General features: G+C 36.3%; 1 protein-coding gene across 6 annotated transcripts in view; it reads left to right on the top strand.

Moving 5' to 3' along the window:
- Dgkb (diacylglycerol kinase beta) overlaps positions 1–24,455 on the top strand; it is a 514,351-nt gene that overhangs the window by 233,381 nt on the left and 256,515 nt on the right. For all 6 annotated transcript variants that reach the window (XM_038336848.1, XM_038336843.1, XM_038336846.1 and 3 more), the window contains one exon: positions 24,026–24,090. In XM_038336848.1, the coding sequence (XP_038192776.1) occupies positions 24,026–24,090 (65 nt within the window). The remainder of the gene's footprint in view (positions 1–24,025; positions 24,091–24,455) is intronic.

Below are 24,455 nucleotides of genomic sequence, written 5' to 3'. Positions count from 1 at the left end.
CTTCCTGGTATGAAGATTGCTGGATAACATATCTAAATCATTTACTTAATTAGTGGCTTCAACTTTTAGTAGATAAATACAGTTTAATAAATTTTAATTAGTAGGCCATTTAGATTGTTTGATTCTCTTTTTTATATATCCCGAATAGCAGGGAAAATGAGTTTGGTCTGCCTGTCGCCAACACCAGCAGCACTACCCATCGAAAAGCAAACAACTTGGCTCCGTACCATAGGACCTCGACGACAGTCATCACTGACTCGATTATTTTCCTGGCAAATAATCACAAAACCTGCTATAACCAATTTCATCAGAGACTTGGAAGAATTACCCTCCAACAGCTGACCGATCCAAAATAATTAAACAATAGTATATATTATGCTATGTTTACAGTTGTATCGGGTGATTGTTTGTCTTGAGGTTCAAGAGTTGAGTCTTTCAAAAATTGATACAGATGTATGTAAACTTTTTTAACCCTCTAAATTTTAGAGATTTTTTTTCTAGGCAATGCTTAGAGTTAAAAGAATGGCCCAGCTCTGAGAGCAGGTCTTGAGGTTACTAATCCTGCCTCTCTTGAGGTTATTAATTCTGCCTCTCTTCCCCCTTTCTCCTACAGCCTGCCCCACTTTTTAATCACATATCACTAGTATCTTTCTTATTAGGCTCTGTTAGCATTAACTGAAAACATTCATTTTGCTGCTATGTATAATACTGCATAAGGTTAAAAAATACATTTATTGTTGATAAAAGATGATTTCATAAGTTAATCAATTTCTTTATGATTCCGGAATGCAAATGTTAGTCTAATTGCAGAGACATTTCCCCCTAGCTGTGGTGTGGTATAGTGGTGAACACACCTTCCTTCCAGAAACAAAGTCGCTTAGGACTTTTATTTCTGCTCTTCTTCTGGAGATTATAATTTAATTAAACCTTTCCCCTTCCTTCTCCTCCCTCCAAACATATCCATACATCACTCCCCTCTCTGCTTAAATTTCAAGGCCTCACATGCATGTATGTATTTTATATACATATATAATTATAAATTAAGTCATTGAGTCCATAAAATGCTTCTAGTATATATGTTTTCAGGACTGACTTTTTGGTATAATTAGGTTAACAACTTATAATAAGGAAGGTCACATTTAAATCTGTAAATAAGAGTTGTACCTATAATTCATTTCTATATATGTAGCAGTTATGGATACTTTCACATTCCCTAAAAGATACAGTTGGTAATGCTGAGTTCTTCTAGAGAGTAACAGTTGAGAGAGTCACCTGAGGCTAGAGGAGTCCAGCAACAGCTCCATCCGATCCCACGTGGCTGGGGCAGGTCGGAATCAACCAAATGCAACTTCACACTGTCCAGGAGCCCACCCAATGGAAAGAGGCAGTTGGGCACTATCACGATCTCTTTATGATGAGGAACCATGGTCGTGTCCAGTTTCACGATGGTCTGAGTAGGACAAAGAGAAACACATACAGGCATAGTGTGATTTGCCCGAGGCTGTGCTGAGCAGATGGGCACTATTGCAGTGAGCAAATGTGTGGTGTGGTATGGCAAAGAGAGAGACAGAATGGTTCATGTCCAGTAGACAGAGTCATGTCTGAAGAAGCAAAAGAGATGACGAGTGGGCTGAGATGGGTAGCTGATTGCTACCCAAGGCCTGGGCAGCTGCTGCGACACGTTTCTGGGTTCATGGTTCTGATGTAGCTGCAGTCTTACCCGTGGCTTCTGATACTGCCGAAGGCCTAGAGGATAGGGCTATTCAGAGTTTGTCCTGCCCCTCATTGACTGCAATACTAGGGAGAACTGGTCCTACCCCTCACAGCCTGAAGCACTCGGGAGAAAGTGTCCTACACCTCACCTGGGCAGCACAAGAGAGTTGACCGTGTTCACAGGGGCACGAGCGAGCTGGATCTGATGGTGGGAAAATGGAATACTGGGTCACAACCCTCTTGTACGTTATGTGGTGGCATGGCTGAGGGAACTGTGCCATCCTTCCCTTGTCCATCGCCACCTACAGCTGGTGGGGGACCTGAACCAAGCCCTCCCCAGCTGCAGCACTCGGGAGAACAGGCCCTGTACCTTAGCTGGGCAGCACAGTAGAGTTAAGACTGTAGACAGTGGCTACCGTGAGCCAGCCCTGAGAGATGAGAGACGCATGGTAATGGGAGCAAGGGAAAGATGCCGTCCTGCCCCACTTCCTCCAGTTGGTGAGGGAGCTGACTCCTCCCCGTTACCAGATGCAACAGGGAAGTGAGTCCTAAACCTCACCTGGGAAACACAGTGGTAAAGCCCTCTATGCCTGAGGCAGGTGGGGAAGCTGGTCCTGAGGTCATAAGAGCTGTAGAGATGATCCTGCCCCTCACCAACTGTAGCACTTGAAAGAGCAGGCCCTGCTCCTCACCTGGGCAGCACAGTAGAACCAGGCCGGTTGGTGGAGATGTGGGTGAGACAACACCAAATTTGTAAGCATGGGAGAGCAGCGTGTACTATTTTCAGTTATTCGCCACTATGGGTAAGAGAGAGATGCCCCTTGACACCTTGCCCCTTGCCACCTGCAGCAGACAAGGGAGCCGACCCTCCCACTTACCAGCTGTAGCAGTCAGGACGAGTGGGCTCTGCTTCTCACCCAAACAGTACAACAGACTTGACCCTGTTGGCAGAGGCTCCGGAGAACTGGCACTGGGGGGGATGAGTGTGTGATAGCTTGCCACACCCCTTCATCTGCCATGTTCTAGGGAGGGCAAGGAAGAGATTTCTTCACCCCTTGCCCCTGCCACCTGAAGTGGGTGAGGGAGCCGACTCTCCCCCTTCCAGGCGGACATGAGCCCTGCACCTCTCCTGGGCAGCACAGTAGAGCTGACCCTGTTGGCAGGGGCACTGGTGAACAGGCTCCGAGGACATGAACATTGGAAATCGGGTCTTCCTCCTCATCTGTCTTGTGGTGGTGTGGGTCGGGGAGAGCTGTCCTCACCTGTGACAGGTGGGAGAGCTGGCCCTAAGGTCATAAGAGTAGGACCTGTTCCTGCCCCTCAAGAGCTGCAGCACGTGGGAGAGTAGCCCCTAAACCTCACCTGGGCAGCACGGTATTGCTGGCCTGAAATGACCTAAAAGCAATGTAGCCACCTCTCAAGTTAATCAGTACAACTGTTATTGATATTTCTAGATATCTAATGTTTATTTTTCCATGGATGTTTAAGGTTTTAATTAGTACTGATTAAAAGAGAATCAGGTTACTTTGGAGGTATTTAAGTACCTAGAAATCCCCATAGAAGAAAAGCAGTACCAACAAATTCTTGGCACAAACTAAAAACTAAACCATATTAGGAGTTAGTAAGTATCAGAATCAAAAAAGTAAACTGAATATTATTATTCAGTTGTTTATGCATTTCTTTTCATCTAACTTTATCCTTTTTTTAACTAAGCTAAACATTATGCCCTAGAGTCTAAGCAGGGAGGAAGGACTATTAGATACCCACAAATATGGGAGGGATCTAGTAATTTGTATTTCAAAAAGCAAATTTTTCAGTTTTCTTGTGAGAAAAACATTACCCTTTGAGTGTAGTGCCTGTGTATCAATATGCATATTGAAAATAATTTTGATATTTAAAATTGTTTTGTTACTATAATTTGAAAATAAGCAGCTCATAGTTATTTGAGTCCTTATTGCTCCTGGAATTAAAGCATTTAACTCTATCAAAGTTCAATGAGTATACTCTCAAAAGCCTTTTTTTCGTAATGCTCACCAACTAATTCATTTTACTAGGGAAACAAATGAGAAGCACATAAAAAATTACCCATAATAAAGACACATTTAACTGTTACTTAAATATGTTAGTTAAATATGGTTGTTCCACATGGACATAAATAACTGCAATGTCCAATATGGATTAAAAAACTTTTTAGTTTTATTCTTAATTATGCATAATACCGCCAAATGTGGTCAAACATATTTAATACATGTAGAAGATAGAATAATAAAGTATGGATTCTGTCTTAATCACTCTGTTCTATTAAATATTAAGAGGCTGTTATTAATAGCACTGGTATAATGGATGTCATTTTCTACCTCAAATGAAAACTCCATCTCCTTCCATGTGTTCATTGCTGAGGTTATGTAATCTGTTCAGTTCTGAATCTTGTATCACGGAGAACTTCTATTTTGGATACATGCCATACCTTCTTTGTATCTGCCCAAGTTCCTAATGTGTAGTAAATTTTTACCAATTATGTAGTGAGGGATCCAATGGCCACATGATTGAAGGAGAGCACAGAAACATAAAATGCCATTAAGTATGTAATGTCAGAAACTCCTTTGTTTAGTCTAAATAAGCTTTTGCAGCTTCGAGTGTATAAACTTTGGCTATAGAGTAGAAATTATAAGATATTATGTTTCAAAAACCTTAGTAATTGTTAGCTACATCATAACTGAGCCCTAAAACACAATGAAATAAAAGAGAAAATAAAAGAGAAAATGATAAAAAATATTTTGGAATTTTCAAGATTCAGTTAGTAAAACTGCATAGTATTATACTATCTCCTTTGGATCTGATTACAGGGTACTTTTGATAACACCTGAGCTACTCATGGAGTTGTTGCTTGAAGACACACATAAAGGAGAGAGAGATATCAGGAAGACTTTTTTCAAAGGTTTAAAATAAACTAAGGCCATACATTCTCCTTCAAAAGGAAGACTACTTCTTCCTAGCACATTAAGTACACACAAAAAAATATTTTCTGGGCAGTTATTGGCTAGACCTCTTGAGATCATATTTCTCGAGAATCGAAATAGGCCAAATGATTTCATCTGATAAGTAAAGCAAGGAAAGTATTGAACACTCGGGCATCAGCTTTTGTGATTGTTTCCTGTTTTGCAACCTGACCCTGTGGATATTGTTTTGAAGCTTAAACTCTGCCCTTGCTAACCAAGGAAAGTGTCACTGACACAGACTGACCAGGAATCAAGGCAGAAATGATAGCATGCTGTCCTCTGATTGAAGAGACTGAAACGTCTGTGTCTGCCAACTGTTACTGAATGCGGCAGGGCTTCACCACTTGAAAAGGATACAGTATTTTCTCCATGTTAAACAAAAGCCCTGTGTTACTGTGACTAATGTCAAGTAGACCTCCCTGGGAAAGTGAATGCGTTATCCCTGCTTGCATCTTAACGTAAACGAATAATTATGATTCTGTATCCTGACATGACAGGATAGTTGTAAAACACTGTGCACATGGAGTAAAAAAGACCAGATTAAAATAAATAGCTCACTGACTGTTTGCCCAATAGGTTCTCTTGGTCACAGTTTAATCCTTAACGTGTTGGCAACGTTGCCTTTAGGATGTCTCCATCAACCACTCTCAGCGATACTGTAGGTGAAGTGCCTCTCCTAATGGGGAATATCCCTAAAGCTGATTTATCCTTATCCCTGGGAGAGCTCTACTGAAGTGTTCCTGGGATTCTTCCACAATGAGTCAAAGGTGCTCTTCCTGTAAAGATTTCACTCCATCCTGTCTAAATCAAGCTTGACTTCTCCTATGTAAATACAGTTTTCTTAAAAGAAGAACTTTAATGAGATACAGTAGCGTAGGTGGCAAGAAGTTAAGAAATTTCAGGCAAATTACTAAAACAGCAGGGTCGGGACCTGCAAATGACTGGAGACAGTCCAGTGTGCTCACAGGCCAAGGGCTGGTAGTAAAGCCCACTGTCTCTCAAAAAAATTAAAAGGTTCTTTTTCAAGAACAGGCAGGGTCCAAGATGAGCGTTTGCTATCCACAGTGGAATGTCACTGTGCTCTTGATGTTTGGTTTTAGAACTTACTTTACTGACATTGTCCCAATCCTGCTGCTTGCTAAGTACTCACAATGCATTTGTTTTCCTGTTTTTCACGTTCTAAGTAACTGTAATATTTTTTATATGTTCCTCGGTTGTCATTTGAGGGATCACCTGGGTAAACCGAAAACCCTGAACAGCCCCCTTCTCAGAATCACTGCCTGCTTGTTAGCTGTCTTCAGGAGCCATCGGTGGCTTTAAAAATATTTTTAAAAATTAACCTAACAGTGGTAGATTACTGTTGGCAAATCTGCTTATCTGTAAGTATGTGCTATAAGCTTAGGGTGGGCAAGTGTTTGGACTTCCATGCCTGGGAATCATGCCATCAATACCCACAGTTGATTCTCATGTTTTTTTGGCACTTTCCCCCTGTGCCATCTGTGTGCTTGGCTTTGTGCCTCCTTGTGAGTTGGTCAGACTTGTGCCAACATAATGGAATTTCTATGGGTGGTTCATAGAATGCTATAAGATGTAGCATTCTAAAGAAGAAACTCTGCTATAGGAAGTACCACACTGGTTCAGCATATGGCCTTGCATGTTTACCTGAAGAGGCAGGGTGGTTATGGAAATCACATAAATGCTCAAATGGCAATGCAAAAAAAACAATCTATGTAAGATACAAAATAAAAATATCTTCTAACACTTTTATGGATTAACATTAAATATACGTGGTGTGTGTGTGTGTGTGTGTGTGTGTGTGTGTGTGTGTGTGTGTGTGTGAATTCTCCATAATAATCTTGGTCAGCGAGAGACCATTGAAATTTTTACGTAGCACATTCAATATTTCAGAATCATCACTTACTATTCTCAGAGAATATACTTCATTTGAATTAGAAATATGCTCTAGGAAACTATTACATCCTGGATACTATTCCAAAGTCTTGAGGGCCAGTTAATGAGGTCCTAGGTTTCAAAGTAAAAATTATATAGGTGGAATAAAAACATAGTGACACACACCTACAAGCTCAGTACTTTGGAGATAAAGATAGGAGAATCAAGATTGTAAGGCTTGAATTTTGGCTACATAGCAAATTTGACACCAAAGTAGGACATGTAATACCCATCTCAAAAGGAAGGATAAGGGTTGGAGAGAAGGCTTCATGAGTAAGAACACTTGCTGCTCTTGCAAAGGAGCAGATTTGTTTCCCAGAATCCATGGTGGCTCACAACAGCCTGTGACTCCAGTTTCAGGAGATCTTATATCTCTCCTCTTCTCCCCAGACACTTGCACACATGTAGTGCACATATTATTTGTTTTTATACTCAGGTTCACAGAAATAAAATAAAATAATATAAATCCTTAGAAAAATAATAGAAAGGCATGTTACAGTTTCAGTCAGTGAGTGAAGAGTTTAATAGTGTACAGTTGATTAGATTAAACACACGAGGCTATGTTTTGCAACAGGTAATAAACAGTAATAAACTGGCCTCTAGATCTCCCTTGTGTCATGCAATGGAGCCATATTTATTCCGCTGCTCAGGACATTCCTTCCAGTCACCCAGAAACCAGGTTCCAGAAGAATGTTTCTGTCATATTATCAGTTTGGCATCATCCAAGCTACAGATGGAATGGGGAAGATGGAAAAGAATGAACTTGGAATATGTAATCACTCCAGACCAGAAATGGTGCTTTCCTCTTGTGAACTGCTGATCATCACTAGGCCGTGGTCATCTGCTAGAGAACGCACAGAGATTAGGAGGTCAACGTTAGTGACTTTCACCATAGCAGATAGCCATGGCAAACGTTCTTCTTTAAATGTAGTAAAAATATAAAGAATTTTTTTTTTTACTGTTCACATAGTTCTAGAGTTTGGGGGTAAAAGTGATCAAAAAACTCCCAGATATGAGCACCCTAGAACAGCATTTCTCTCCAATTTAACATTCCCTATTGCCTCCAAGAATCCATGATATATTTTGTTTTTGAATGAAAGAATATTTAGAGTGAAATTCCAATTTTACTCACCAGATATAAAGAGGTTAAGGCCTGCCTGAATCCACAGAGATAGTGAGGTCTTTCGACTTCCTCTGTAGCTCTGTGAAAATCCAGGAAACGTTTATTTGCATCTAATTTACCATTTCATATAAATGTTTTGAAGCTACTTGGTCTGTTCTTCCAAAAATAAAAGCTTGAGAATGACAACTACAAAATGGCTTTCAAATACAAGAGTAGTCTAGCTAGCTTCCCTCCAATTTCTAGCGTACACCACAACAAAGACTTCCCTGGCCTATCTCAAGTGAATCAAAAACTTCTATGACATCAGTGAGTTGAATTCCATTGGTTTAGAAAAGTTCTGGAATTTTATTCCCCAATCAAAGAATTCTACCAGAATATTCTGACTTCCCAGGAAAGCTGGTTAGTCATGGTGTGCTGTATTTTTATGGACCACAGTGTAAATCAGACATTACACATATTAGAAATTAATTATGTCATAGAACTTAGGTCATTTAAAAAGATTAGGAAGACCTACAGAAATGCCTGGACATCCTGAAAATGATGGCATTTTAAAGTACACATTGTCATCGGAAGAGTAGTCTCTGTAGAAACAACAGGAAGCAGATCTGGGCAGTAAACATGTGTAACATTATGCAAAGACAACATTTACATAAATTGGGAAAGATACAAACCCACTATATATTTTAATGTCTTTATTTATATTTGACTTTTGCTCCACCTGAGCAATATCTACTTCCATTTCTTCTTGAAGTCTCTTGAATTGTGTTTGCTGTTTGGAGATGAGTTAAAAGGGCATAGAGTCATAATTTAAAACAAATAGTTATATACATATATATAACATGTATGCTAGATATATATGCATTTTTATATATCTAGCATACATGTTGTTAATTGATATTTAGAAGCAAAAGATGTGTTGATTGAACATTCTCAGATATTTCCAGGATTGTCTGTGAGATAAGATAGGAAAAATGAAGTCAGGTGATCTTGAAAGAAAACAAAAGGAAAATTTAAAATCACAGTTCAAAAGGATTAGACAGCCAAAGATGGAACCGTGTACCCCAGTGCTGTGCCTTTGAGTCTGACATGGGGTCTACAACTGGCTTCAAGAGCTGTGTCATAGCTGTAGACATTGTCAACTTCTGACCTAACAAGAATCGAGTCCTTATTCTTATCGCTTTGTGGATTTAGAATATTTTAGCATATAATGAACAACACCAGCTACATCATGACACACCACAACACATTTTTAATTTAATTTAATATTGTTTTAATTATTTTAAACTAAGTTTTGATAACTTAATATAATTTCTCATTTATTTACCTATGCTGTGTGTAGGGGAGGGGTTATATACAGGTCACAGTACAAGTACCGTGCTCAAAGGAAAAGCAGGAGTCTGCTCTCTCATTCTATTAAGTCACTCTCAGGATCTAAGTCGAGTTGTCAGGTTTGGTGCCAAGTGCCTTTCCTGGCTGAAGCATCAATCTATTTTTAATATTTTTTATTTTATACATCAAAATTTTTGTTTAAAGACTTACTTCAGAACACTTATTCATCTTAAAACTCTATACAATGCTTAAACTTTACAATGCATTAGCAATCACATAGCTCGAGGAGATGAATGATATTCTTTGAATTACAAGGAAAAACTAGAGGGGGAAACTAACAAGTTCAATTGTAGATATATCTTTGTTGTAAACCTCGAGCCACATTTCATTCTTCAATACTGAACTTTAATGAGTCCGGATAAGAAGCCAGTCAATGGATACCCATTTAGCTAGTGATAATATGAACCCCAGCTGATTGTCCTAGCAGCTGTGTGACTTCATTACCATTAGAAAGGCGTGCAGCCAAGCCAGCTGGTATCCAAACCAACTACTCCATGCACAGAGCATATCTATTTGTTAGTTTACACATCAGAATTACACAGGCTCCATGAAAAGTTTGGAGCATAAAATAGAATCTGCATAAAGATTTAATTTAAAGGGTTTATCATTACTATGCCAAGTGCAGCTAGTTTGTTTTGCTTTTGTTATGATATAGTATATTGTGGTTGTTTTCGGTTCTTCCATAAATGCAGCCTACATGCAAAATTTGCATTTAGATACCAAACATAACTGCATATCATAATTTCCCAGTTAAGAAAACCTCTTTTTTGGTTGTGTTTATTTTAGTGCTTACAACAGTGCATTTTCATTTTCTAAGGGAACTTTAATAGAAAGCAGTTTGGGGAACTTCTTAATAGCTAGTGCAGCTCACATCTGTCCCCTGCTCTGCACTTCCAATGCCACTCACCGCCTAGATTAGGCCTCTGCTAGCACTGCTTTGGACTTCTGAATCATTTCCTAACAGGACTTAGTTCTCTACTCTCTTGCTTCTGATTCTACATGACAATAATCTTGAACCTCACTCCAGTTCTCGACAGCAATGCTTTCTAGTGTGGTCGAGCTACATTGCCTTCATTAGAAACAGTGGGAACTAGAGGCAGGTGGAAGCAGAATCTAAGCTCCATCCATCACAGTGGATCCAAATATGTTTAGGAGCTAATGTTAGTCACACTACGCTTTTCAAACCACTTTTGTAAGAAGGATACCATGTGTCTTTGTCTTCTTTTTTGCCTCAAGAATTCAATTTCCAGTTTAAGGAAAGGATTAATACTTTGAGATAAGTGCAAATGAATCAAACTATCGATTACTATTTAAGTGTCTCTATATGTCAAGACCACCTAAGTCATCAAGTTGTGGTAAACAGTGAGCTAAAGGTGTAATTCATAGTCATAGGGGAAGACTGGGGCAAGTACTAGTGGAGGTGGGAGGAGACTCCCGGGTGATGGAGAAGTCCTAGCTGTGACCTTTGTTTGTTTTCTAGAAAGGGAGGGATTATGTTGAAATTTGAATGAATAAAATAAGCAGTAAGATGGGTTTGTAGTTATTTGATATTATAGCTGAAATCATAAAACTTAAGACAAATTAAAAATTCACCAGCATAGCGAATTATCAACCTAGTCAAAATTACAATTTGTTATACTTTTGTAAACTATATTCAAAGTTTCAATATCCGTACGCAGCCTTTTACTACAAGAAAAAATACAATAGTATTTCAATAGTATTTCAAAATTGTGAACGAATACCAAAGTGGCAATACAGTTGAGTTTCTTTCGTTTAATTATATCATCTGTCATGTGGTATACAACATCAAAGGCAATGGATTAAAAGGGCCACTCTATTTTGTTCACAATTTTAGATCGTAAGAATTTTGAAAAAGCTCAATTTGATGTTTTGTTTAAATCATGACCATTATTCCTGGTTGTTGCAGTTTAGAGAATTTATTCTCAAAATAGTTTCTTCACCAGCATGTCTGGATATCTGGGCTAATTTCTCTAGTATGTGGATCTCTCTCTCTCTCTCTCTCTCTCTCTCTCTCTCTCTCTCTCTCTCTCTCTCTCTCTCTCTCTCTTATAACTCAGAAGGTTATGGGAATTCTAAAGTGAAAGCTAGCTTCTAACAACTTCAGTTAAAAGCTTCAAGGCCTAGAAAGTGACTTTGCTAAATTATTTTAGTGCAGCCCAGATTAAGGGAAAATAAATTCTGTTCCAGTGACGTCTGGCAGTGTGATTATGTATGGAAAGAAAGAGTCGCAGATAATACTCAACTAGTGTACAGCAACCACACTCTTGCCACAAAATTTATTGCCATCATATATGCAAAATATGTGACCGCTCCAGTTCCATCTTAAGCTAACTCTTTTCTCTGAGGCTGGAATCCTATTACATAAATCACATCTAGGCATGAGTGGGGCTCCTGAGTGTACTAATGTAAGTATAGCTCTGTATGAATCAACCAGAAATAAAGACCAAATGATTAAGATGATGAATTATCTATATTCCAAATATACACCCACAATGAACTAGCATAGTAGCATACTAGCAAGAAATATTTCCATTTTAATTGTGGGAACACGTGATTTCTGGTTTGCAGCCATTCTTCTATCTATATTAGTATATGTTGATTGTACCCAGAATATTTACAAAAACAATATAAGCAGGAATATATTACTTTTTTGCATGGTTTTAGAGAGATTGGTTAATGTTCCCATTGTCCCATGAGTTTAGCCTCCTAAGGCGAGAGGTGGATAAAGCTAGTCATGTTGTAGCCAACCATGAAGCAATAGAGAATATACTAGCTATTTTCTTGCTCCCCCTTCATTACGTCTGGGCCCCAAGTCTATGGGATGAGTATTCCCTACAGAATGTAATCGTCTATAGAAATGCTCTTATGATCCCACCCAGATGTGCACCTCATTAGTATTTTAGGTAATTCTTTATTCAGTCAAGTTGGCTAATCATTAGCCAGAATGACAAATATTGACAGATGGTTTTGTCATAGTTGTTGATTTAGCAATCCGGTGTGTTTTTCTTGAAACCATTCTTTAAACTTGTGGTTCTACTACATGAGTCATTACATCATTGGTAGAAAACAAAACAAACAAATAGAAAAAAATATTAATTTCCTTAACGACTTCCCTCCCTGGTATCTTCCTGTAATGGGCTGTGATTTGTACAACCTGTCTTCATTTTATTTTATCTCTACACTATTCAGTCAAGCCAGAAGAGATTCTTTGAAAGTATGTGTGCTTCCTGTGTGAAACTATGAATAATATCATTAGACAATAGCTATACCATTTATCATTTCCCAATGGAAGTTCCTCTATTTGTGGTGCCTGTGAGGCTCTTGTGGGAAATTTCCCTGACCATTCTTAAAAAAAAAAAACATAGAAAGAAAAGCAAAAATGGTTCACTAATGGTGAGAGAGCCAGCCCTGTCGTGACAGTTTTCCTTGTATGCATAAGAACATGAGTTCCTCATCCAGACACCACTGTGTGTTTTAGACAGTCCTTGACTAAATTTGAGCCCTTTACAAAACACTTTATGTTTATAGCCTCTTTCCTTTCTGCCCCTCTTAGTTCCTATGTAATTGGGATGCACTATGTAGTTCCTTTTCTGAACTTTGATTTTATCTTAAGGAGTCCTTGCTGTGGGAGAACTGGGAAAGGAATATAATTTTATCCACTAGATGATGAAACACTGGATCAATAATATTTCTCTAGGTTGTACATTAAAACCTGAGAGTCATTTTGATTCTCTTCAATCAGTGAGTGAATGCATTTCTACTTCACACTTCCATTAGATATGAGGCTCCATGATCACACTTCTATTAGATATGAGGTGTCATGATTATACCACCATTTTGTGTGAGGCACCATAAACATTCCCATTAGATAGCTTGCCTTTAAGATCTTGTGTACTATTTTAAAATGTTGATACCTTAATTGTGGTACAAGAATTTAAAAGATGAAACTTTTCCAAATATATGAAAATGTTACTTGAAATATAACTTGTACGTACAGTTATTCTACTTGAGGGAAGACAATAGCTAAAAGAGAGAAAGAGAAAGAGAGAGAAGAGAAGAAAGGAAGAAGAGGAAGAAGAAGAAGAAGAAGAAGAAGAAGAAGAAGAAGAAGAAGAAGAAGAAGAAGAAGAAGAAGAAGAAGAAATAATAATTTATGCTTAAAATCAGACCAGAGCCTGGAGAAACGTCCATCTGTTCTGAGCTCTTACTTCTCTTAAGGAACACTCTGGTTTGAGTCACAGCACTAACATCAGGCAGCTCACAAAAGTCTACATATTGTAGGTCCAGAGAATCTGGTTCTATCTCTGTCTACAATGGGCACATGTGTGGCATACACCACATAATTTTTTTAATCTTAAAAAAGTCTAATGCTCAACATATAACAATTGTCTAATGAATAAATAAATGAATAATAAGAAAATGAGCAATTTTAAGTGCTAATGATATGAATATAAAATTTAGTTGGAATTTTAATAAGTGCAATATGAAAAACTTTCAATTTTTTATTAAAACAATAACATTTCAAAGAGCTTATAAACTAGGTAAATGCAGTTAGATGATAACATATTAATAAATTTTAAAATAACCCTGTCTCGAAACACACACACACACACACACACACACACACACACACACACACACTAAAACAAAACAAAAAAGCCAGTGTTAATTTATAGCAAATAAAAGTGTACTCTCAAGATTTTAAGGTATGAACTATTTAAGATAAGGACAAAGAGAAGTGATATTTTTGATTGTGAGTAATCATCCAAGGGTCAGCAGAATGCTTGAGTGACACAATTTTAACGAAATGCATTTAATTTTCAGGCCTCCAGAGGTAACCTATGGAAGAAGAAACATCTTCCATCCATTGTCATGAGCCCTAGATCTGAGTTAACATGACATCACTTATGGTTTTAGCATACAGAAAATAAAAAATCATTCTGGCCTTTGTCCTACTATCCTGGGACAGGATTTGAACAGCTTCTAGCATTTGCTTTCCAAAGCCATGGTTTTCTTTACTGCTTACGGTGTGCTGAAGATATAGTTTTCCATGTTCATCTCCACGGGACCCACTTCTGTTTCCCCCACCAATTACAAGCTTTCCCGTACATATGGACCAAAGAACCCTTAATGTGAGTTAAGAAACTGTACCACAATATAAATTATAAGTAAATTTTGTCTATAGGAATTAATATTGTTTCATACAGTTCTGGATTAGATTGGCTTTCTTTTATTAAAGATTTATTAGTGTATAAAAAGCTCTAACATATAATTGATAGAATGGTGTACATTTTTGGAAAATACCCATTAAGCTGACAATTCCTGAAAATTGCTTTTAATGGGCCTCAACAAAAAGTTATTGTCATATATAAAAAGATGCCTTAACCTTAAATAAGAAAGCATCCATTCTGCTCTGGGTTCCACTGGAACTCTGGGCAAGTTACTTCATTTTTCAGTCTATAAACTTGAGTTTTTAATTACTTTTCAAGTTTTTCAAATTCCATGGTTTATTATTTATCCTATTGTAAAAAAAATGTATTGGTATGATGATATAACACTATATGTTAATTAAGTTGGCTGTACTCATGTACCCTTAAAAGAGCAATTTAAGAAATGGGGCACTTGCATTTATGACTATACGCTAATGAGACCTAAACACATTTCAGCAGTGTCAGCAGCGTTAGTCAAGGTTATTAAGGGAAATGTGTAAGAAGATAAACTTGCTTATCCAAAACAATAGTTATTTGCTATAAAAGGTACTTGTCTAAAATTAAGGTGAAACTACTATTCTATCCAAAGCTAGGAAAAGGGTATGTATTTATCACATATTTTTAAACTAGAAGACGTTAATGAGAAAAGTGATCCAAAACATCTAAATAGTTATAGGCTTCTTAAACATATGTTAATATTCATTGAGAGGAATACACAACATATATTATGCTTAACAGCATTTCATATTCATGTATTTATTTCTGTACATCTTTATTGGGAGGGTGTGCATTCCATGACACACATACATAGAACAGAGGATAACAATGTATGGATCTCTTTTCCATTTCTACTATGTGTGTCTCAGGGATTGAACTCAGGTCATGGTACTTTAGCAAGCACCTTTACCTGGTAAGCCATCCTGGCAGGTTCTGTTTAGGTTTTGACAGTATTAGAGTACCAATGGTCTTTCTAAGAATGACAGTCCATAAATGAAGTCAATTTTTAGCATCCCAATAGTATTATGCAAATAATGTCATCCATCAAGATTAGTGAGGGGCAATAGAACTGTTCAGACTACCAACTGATTTTGCACTATTGCACGATTTACCCAACACTGATGGGCTCAGTCTTGTCAAAAAATGAATAGTAATAAAATCCTTCAGGAAGCTGGTGAGTGATTACTCTTCAGGGTGACATGGGAAAGCTCTACTCCCGGTCTAGGATTTTCTACCAGGTTGTACTCTCTGTCACACAGTGGGTCCTCTGATGGTTTCTGTTGCCTGGCTGCTCTGTACCGAGCACTGTATTGATCCACTCCATCAATGACTATTGAAAGAACTCAGGAGTATAATAAAGCTACCTAAAAAGTGTCTCTCTGGTAAAAAGGAAAATGGAGTTTTAGAATCTCGTGTAGCATTATCTACAAAGTCCAACAATCTTAGTTTAAGGCTAGTAATGAAACTGAGGGTCTTCACTTTCTTACCATGTGCCTTCTGAAATTTATTTGGAAGCTTCCTCACGTATGTTTAGAAATGCATTCCTACTAATGGGTTGACTTCATTCTCTGCATACAGACCTGAAAAATAACCAAAACAACGCACTAGTCATCAAATTATTATGAATATTTGAAGGAACTCTACTCTTTTCTTCAGTTTTCACTATTAATGTGAAAGAAAACAATTACAGGGTAACATCCACGCTCTGGAAGAATATCTGATTCTTCCCATAAGTTTTATGAAAGCTAAATTATTAAAGAGATGAGAGCTTTATAAGTGTAACTTTCCTATGTACAGATGTAGATTAGAATTAATTTTATCTAATTTATTTAAGAATCTAATTTGATGTGCGACATGGCAGGTGGTTATTAAACATTCTTTAAGAAATAACCTTAAAGTAAGTTTGATAAAAATAACCATATATAATAATTGTGCCTTTATAGAAACTGCTATATAAATTATATATAATATAATATACCTATATATTATATTAGATATTACTTAATATTTTGTGTGAAGGCAACCCAAAAAACATTTTGGTGTGGAAATAGAAGGCCTTTTGTTCTCTTCCATATCTTCCCTTGTTTTCTATGTTACTAGATTGATCTTTGTTCATAAATCTATACACAAACTGCTCCAAGCACTTATTAAACATTTGGCCATATGGACATTGCTTTTACAATTTACATTGTAAATAGAGAAAGAAACAGCATGTACATGTTTGATAAAACCCAAGCTCTGCATTTAAAGTAAAGACAAGAAAACGCTACTTCAGGAAAATTTTTAAAAGCATACGTGTCGTTAGGTTAAATATTAATTTGAGTGTCAGCAATAATGGGTACCCACGTTATTTAAGGAAGTTATTAGTTCACTGTGTAGTCAATAAACATATTGATTAGAATTAATTCACTCCAAAAAGTCTCCAATAATTTTTAACCTCAGTTTTTCCCTTTAATGACTCCAAACTGTTTTAGCCCTGGAAGAGGGGTCTTTAGTAACAAATTTGCAGTGGTTCATTTTCCGATTGCAGAGATTAGGTATGTCAATGTCATGTGGTTCACATGGTTCAAAGCATTTTTCTCTGAGCTTCACTGTTCTTGTCTGGAGACTGTTTTCTCTCGCTCTGTCTCTAAGGTCTTTAGTAGCTGTTTTAAAGAGACACTGCAGGCTGCTCAGAGGGTATTAATGACGATATGTCCTAACTTTCTTTTGGCATTATAATATTTGGACATCTGTTCTGACTCCTTATATGTGAAATAAAACTCATACCAGATAGTAGAATAAATGAAGGGGTTCATTATCCTAAATGTCATAACATTTGTTTGAATTATCACGTGCATGTTTTAAATGCTGAGATTGTCATCTTGGTTCTGTTTCATCTATTTGCAGCCCTTTGAGAAGACCATAGCCTGAACAAGTCTCTTTTCTACTGCATTAATAATTCAGGAGAAATAATTTACAATTTATATGTAATAAAAGTGAAATTGTTGTAGGTGAGCTATATAGTCTGGTAATTTCTAGAAGCATAAATATTTTACTGAGAAACATACCCTTTTAAAGCACAAAAGGTTGCTTGTTATAATGGCTTCTACTTAGTGACAAATAATGCATTTTAAAAAGCCATGTGTTGACCATTATTGTGGTTCTCTTTGTGTAATGGTATTATAGATTCTTATGTGTTCATTTATTAACGTGCCCCATTGTGTGTCTCAGGAAGAATTTGTTTCTGAATTCCATGGTGCCAGTGATTAGTGAACCTTTGAGGTCATAGAGACCTTTGGGGTCAGCGTGAAACACACAAGGATATAATTGTTGAGGTTTTCTTTTAGAATATAAAGAACCGATAATTTGATTGTGATGATGTCAACAATGTCAATCAGTTTAATTTAAAATATTCATCATTAGCTCTGCTTTTGCCAGAAGTTTGGAGGAGTATTACTGATCAAGTGTAACTAATGTTGAATATAATATCATGAATCACACACCCATTAGGCTTGCAGATGCTAGTGATATTGAATGTTGCTTCTCAATGTTTTCCCTTCTTCAATACTAGAGGAAAAGAACAGCAGAGAGTTTACTGGTAAAAACTGGTTTAACTAAGTCTCATGGAAGCAAGGTAGTGCTTTAGAAATGTGCTGTTCTGAAAATCTGCAAACGTCAAAGGAGCTCTCAGCTTTCTGCTTGCTTTACATATTTGGTAGAAAGGGAATGGTGTTTTGTCTGGCAAAACATTTCAATCCAACACACCTCTTAATACTTTGTTTGTAAAGCCAGTTCCCTTTGTAAGGGACTCCATTACGTTAGGGGTATTGCTAATTTGACAAATGTAAAAGATGAATGCTTAGTTTACTTTTGCATTGTTATATGTGTAAAAATGGGTTTATTTTTTATCACTGGGGCAGTGTGAGCTTCAATTCAATCATCAAATGTCAGACAATAGACTACATTTCAAAAATTAAAAGGAGATTGTTTCAAGTTGTTCATATGCCTTGAGTAAAATATCAGATGTCTGATTCATTTATAAAATAATAAATGAATAGATGATAAATTGATATAATGAAAAATATATCTTAAAGGCAAAATTTAAAGGCCACCATATTTTATTTGTGTACCAGTCCAACAAGGAGGAATATTTCCTTATAACTTTATCTAAAGCAATTTAATACATTTAAACCTTCAGAGAGTTTAAACAATTAAACTGAGCCTTTTGTTCTAAAATAACTTTTTAGCTATACACAGGTTTACACATATGATATTAGATGATGGAATGGGTCTAAGGTGAAAATTCAGTTTAGTTCCTCTGGGTTACAGGTTGACATGAGGTGAAACTGATATTTTTGCTTCCTCTTAGCTTTGTTTTGTATGAACTTTCCATGATTGAAGACATCATAATTGTAAAAGACTTTGTATTTTTAGAATGTATTGATATATCAAGTTTGGATTACTATCTTTTCCTTTTGTCTTCAAATGGAAATATAGAGCCTGAAAGTCCATTTACAATTCATAATTTATTTAAACAAATAAAATTTTATACATATTTGGAATTCAATCCTAGAAATACTTTGCAAAATCTAATCTAAAACTTTTGTTCAGAGTTGCTAAATATGCCCCTCAAAGTGTGCATAAAATAAACATTCTAAATGTATTTGTTAAAAATGATCATGACTACATCAATGCACAAAGTTCTAATTTTCTCAAATTTGACTATGGTTAACACAACATACTACAATATGCAAAACTAAAATTATATTTTCAACTTCATTCAAGTTTGACTCTGGCATTGTGCTCTGAAAAAATTTTTTATATACTGCTATTGAATATAGACTATCAAAATAATTTTCTCATGTTGGCAACTATTCCAACTTTTTGTGGGGAACATTGATTCTTATTTTGGGGTTACTAGTAGGAGCAGTTTAATATTAAATCACTTAGATATTCATCAATCAGAAATAAGGTATTATGAAATAAAAGTAAGAAAACACGATCTAAACATGTTTATATGTGACTAGACTTCTAGAAGTATATTTAAAGAAGAGAAGAATGATGGGATGGTGAAGAGTTTTCCATACCAAACTTTGAGTGTAAAATTTTGTGGCATGGATTAATTACCATAGAGTTTATTTATGTGTCATGACCAGGACAAGTCTATGGGTATAAACATAAACATTTAGAAAGCAATTTGACAAGCTAACTCTCTAGCTAAATAATAACCTAAAAGATTCCCTATCATCATCTCAGCCATGACATGGTAGAGGCATGAAATTCCTTCCTGTCAGCCCTGTGTGAAATACTCTTAGTCAATAAAGATTCAAAATTCAAGTCAGACATGGGAAAGTAATCAGGCTTAGAGAGTCTTTGAAAGTGTAGTTTATCTCTTGGACTTTCAAGAATAACCAAATATCTGTCAAGAGAAGAATAGACAATCAACACCAAGATAAAACCGAATACCTACTCATATGTGTGTGTGTGTGTGCATTGAGTGTGTTGTATGTGTGATCATAATTTTAAGAAAACACATGTCTGTACAGATGTACATACATTCACACATAAGCAGAGGCTTATGTTCTGATGGGTGTTTTATCTGATTATGAATAGCAAGATGGATGGAAGGAAGGTCCACATTTTTAGTATTTAAAACAATTTTTATTTGAAGATTTGATGAAACTGTACAACACATTTGCAGTTATTACCAGATTAAGTGATTCAGTATTAGCCAAATTCAGACATAAATGTAATTCATGGATCCATTACTTAGACGTGAACTGAAAAAAATACCAAGATCATTTCAGATTGATACGAGAAAACACTGAAACATACATCAGTGATGGAATAAGAAAGGATAATTTCAAATACATGATTCTGACCTAACATTTATTAATTCAAGATCTCAGGCAAGTAGTGCGATTACAGATTACAGTATTTCAGCTATTTAAATTCAATGATTGTATTTTTTTAATTTCTCATATTTACACCTTGACGCAGTTTTCACTCACACCAACCCTCCTATTCCCTCCTACCTCCCTTCTATCCCCATATCCATGATTCCCTAGTTTCCCTTAAAAAAATAGTAGGTCTCCAGGGATATCCATCGAAAATGGCCTAAAAAATTACAATAAGTCTAGGCACAAACCCTCAAATCAAGGCTGAACACGGAAATCCAGTAGGAGGAAAAGTGTTCCACATGTAGGCAAAAGAGACAAAGACACCCCAATTCCCACTGTTGTGAGTCTCACAACAACACCAAGCAAACAACCATAAGGTATATGCAGAGGATGTAGATCAGACCCATACAGGATCCATGTTCATCATTTCAATCTGAGTGAGCCCCTATGAGCCTCTCTTAGCCACATCTTCTTTATTTGTTCTTCCATGGAGGGGCATTTAGGTTGTTTCCAGGTTTTGGCTATGACAACTAATACTGCTATGAACATAGTTGAGCACATGCCCTTGTAGTATGATTGAGAATCCTTTGAGTATATACACGAAAGTGGTATTGTTAGGTCTTGAGGTAGGTCGTTTCATAATTTTCTCATAAAATGACACACTGATATTCAAAGCAGATATAAAAGTTTGCATTCCCACCAAGTTACATATAATTCTTATTTCCAATGTAAGTGCCACTTTGTTCTATAACATGATCACAGAAAAATCACATGACTGTGACAAACTTCACTGAACTGCTCTAAATTGTGGAAAATCACAAAATTAAAAATAGTGAAACGCTAATAGCAGTTTGCCATCATACTATACAAAATTGTCTCTCAGTTAGGGTAATTTGATTGTAACAATATAGAAACAGAAATAACATTGTAGAAGAACATCAAGGAAAGAGTAACTAAGATAGACATGGTTAGAAGCTGAATATGCATTCATATACAAAAATTCTTTTATTTAATATGTACTTATACATGGATAACTACATCCATCCAAAAAGCAAACTGAAACTACTGCTTAAATAAAACTGAACAGTAAATGTATTTTGCTTTAATGGAATTGATATATTTACTTTTACTTCTTAAATTTAGCTTAAAATAAAATTAACTTAAAATTAAACTTTTTAAGTTAAGGAAATAATGAAATCAACTTAAAAGACAGAAAATGTATACTTAAAAATTATGCAATATAATAAGCATGCTTTAGCATCAAATTTACTGTCAGCAATGTTCTAGCATGTTCATGAATCACAGGAGCATCCTGACTAAACAAAATTTGCTGTGTGGAATCACTGAATTTCATCTCCAGCACAACAGAGTAAATGTATTTCCTCTAAACTTAAGGTAGCTGTGGCTCTAGATACAAAACCAATTTGTTGAAAGACACAATGACCTGGAAATCAAAACCTGCTTTGAGTTCAGTTATCTGAGGTCAAAAGGTGAAGTGAAGCTGATTTGACTTGTTCCCTCAACATGGGGGCAGAATGGGTAAAATTAAAATGCCATGTTTGCATTTACTTATTTCTCATTAGAGAGTCATACGTATCTCTAAAATAATGGCTGCTGAGCAAGTTGGCGGCAGCTGGCAGTATTCCTTTAGGCCCGTTGGGGCAGTGCCAGAGGTTCAGAGTCTCTAGCAAATTTGGGCTGAATTCTCATCCAAATGAACACCTGCTGCCCTTGTCCAGTACCAGCCTTGCCCTCCACAAGGCCAGCTCTCTTTGTGGTGGAATCCATTCAAAGGGAAAAAGCCTGCCAGTGTTCCACACTTATTTTTATTTCCCTCTCCTTTTACTAAGTGGTCAATTGCCTGAGTATCTTGGATATGGAGCTAATACTAAGTTTTTCTTTGGCTCGTTGACATGATAATCTTCTACATTAGGAGTTTACTCAATTATGTTCCTGCCTATTTAAATATTCTTTAGCTTCCTTCTCTTCTTATTTCTCTTTATTTACCAAGCTTAAGTTGCTTTTTGAGGGCAAGATTTTTATTGCAAAGGTACTTACTTTACAGAAAATCACTCTACATGATTTGCAACAGGAAAAAAAAATAATTCAAATAAAAACGAATTCAATGATGTTCTCCCAATGGGCCAGAAGTTTCAACCATTCACTCTCTTAGTCCTTGATTTCTATTCTTTTGCTTTTGTGTAATTATTTGCTGGATTTTTGCAGTTAGTTGGTTCTTCAAGGTCATTTTACATTTAAGTAGGAATAAAGTTAAGACACACGCTTTTTAAAAACAATTACTCATCAAAGTGCATACATATCACAGATAGCCAAGTTTAGGTTTCCATATAACTTTGTAACACCATAAGATAGATACGTAACCCAAAATGTTACTAAGACATATTAGTATTTATAAAATTGCTATAAAATATGCAAACTTTACGTTTAAAATGTTAACTATGCTGTCCATGTTTTATTTTTGTTTTAAAATTACATGTTAGGAAATCAATCTATAGAGTATGTTCTCAGTAATTTTTTTTTGTAAATATTCTTTCAATACTCATCTATCTACAATTTTATACCCCTTTTCCTTGTAAATTAAATTCAGTTATTTGACAATTGCTAAAGTGTAAGATGTATCCAAATAGCTGCAGCTTGCTCTGTCTTGCAGAGAGAGCCTCCCTGCCATCTGCAGCCCTTGGTCCCTCTTGTTGGGCCTTGTGCTTTGTTATGCATGAGCAAACACATTCGCCTTTTCATTTCGTTCATTAGACTTTTAATCCTTGATTAGTGTTCTCAAGATTTCCTCAAATACACAACTTCTTTATTTCTCTTGTGTTAGTTTTCTTTTTCTTTTGTCTTCACTCTGAAGCAAACTTAGAATTGAATCACAAAAGCTCTTTTCTATTGAAAAGATTGGTAAATATATTAGTTTCTCATTTGGGTGATTTATTATGTGTAGCTGGAGAATGGCAAAGTATCTCCTTACTTGGAATAATAGGACTGTTTAATACGGGCCTAAATGGTCTGTACTCCAAAACTTGGGTTCCAGCCCTCCGCCAGTCTCATACATCCAGTGTGACTCTTGTCTTAGAGAGAATGAATGGCTGGATTACCAAAAAGAAAGTGGTACCCATTAGGGCTCAGAACTGTTGTATTTAGCATCTGAGAGATGAGTTAGAATTGTCAAGATTTCTTTGTGTCCTTCTCTTTGCTGGCTTTCTCCATTACAGGAGATGGGTCAGAAGGCTATGTGCGTTATGACCAGTTATCAATCAGACATCTTGGGCATGCTGAGTAAACTTGGAAACTAAAGATTCCATTGCTTCACTGGGTCCCCACAACTGATCTCCAAGGGGCAGAAACTTCTCTGCTGGATCATTTTCCCACTGGAGTCTTTCTTACTCCTGTTTAGAGATACTTTCCACTGCTCTCTGACCTTATGACAAAATGTATGACTTTAAGCAGAATCTAAGCATGGAGCAAAAACCAGAAATTAAAAGATACATAAATTCAAAAAATTAATTTTATATATAAATATAAGAAATGTCTAGCTTTGACATGTTTTTATAATCATTCTTTCTTGGACTTCACATGGGTTGTGCATCTTTCATTAATTTCAGAATATCTTCTTGTAAATAGCATTGTAAAAGCAGAATTGATGAAAAAGTCTTGTTTATTACTTTACAGTTTTGCAAGATTATAAAATCACAACTATCCCTCCCCCATTTCTTCTTTTAGGATGCTTCCATTGCACACAGATTCCATATCATGAGAGAAAAACACCCAGAGAAATTCAACAGTCGGTAAGGCAACAACTGATGGATTTTTAATTTTGATTGTTGTTGGTAATTATGTCATTATAGAAGATCACTACGTGGTGTAAACCCTTTACATGAAAGGGTTGGATAAAGTTCAGTTTAGGTGTTCACATTTAGACAGAAGTAAACTTGAATGTATTTTTCTTTTTTTGTTTTTCATGGCGCTATAATGCAGAATGCAGTGGGTATCATGTCTATTTCAATTTCATGTGCTTTAAAGTAAATACTTAAAGTATGTTGAAAGTGAAAATAACACATACTACAAGCCTTTGCATGGCTCAGTATGTGGAGCTGCTCATCCTCCATCCCACGGGAAAACAGTTCTGGTTTGATAATTTTATAACTTTGAG

This window comes from Arvicola amphibius, chromosome 7 (assembly GCF_903992535.2).
Source record: "Arvicola amphibius chromosome 7, mArvAmp1.2, whole genome shotgun sequence".
Taxonomy (NCBI): domain Eukaryota; kingdom Metazoa; phylum Chordata; class Mammalia; order Rodentia; family Cricetidae; genus Arvicola; species Arvicola amphibius.
This window is presented reverse-complemented; position numbering and strand designations above follow the sequence as displayed.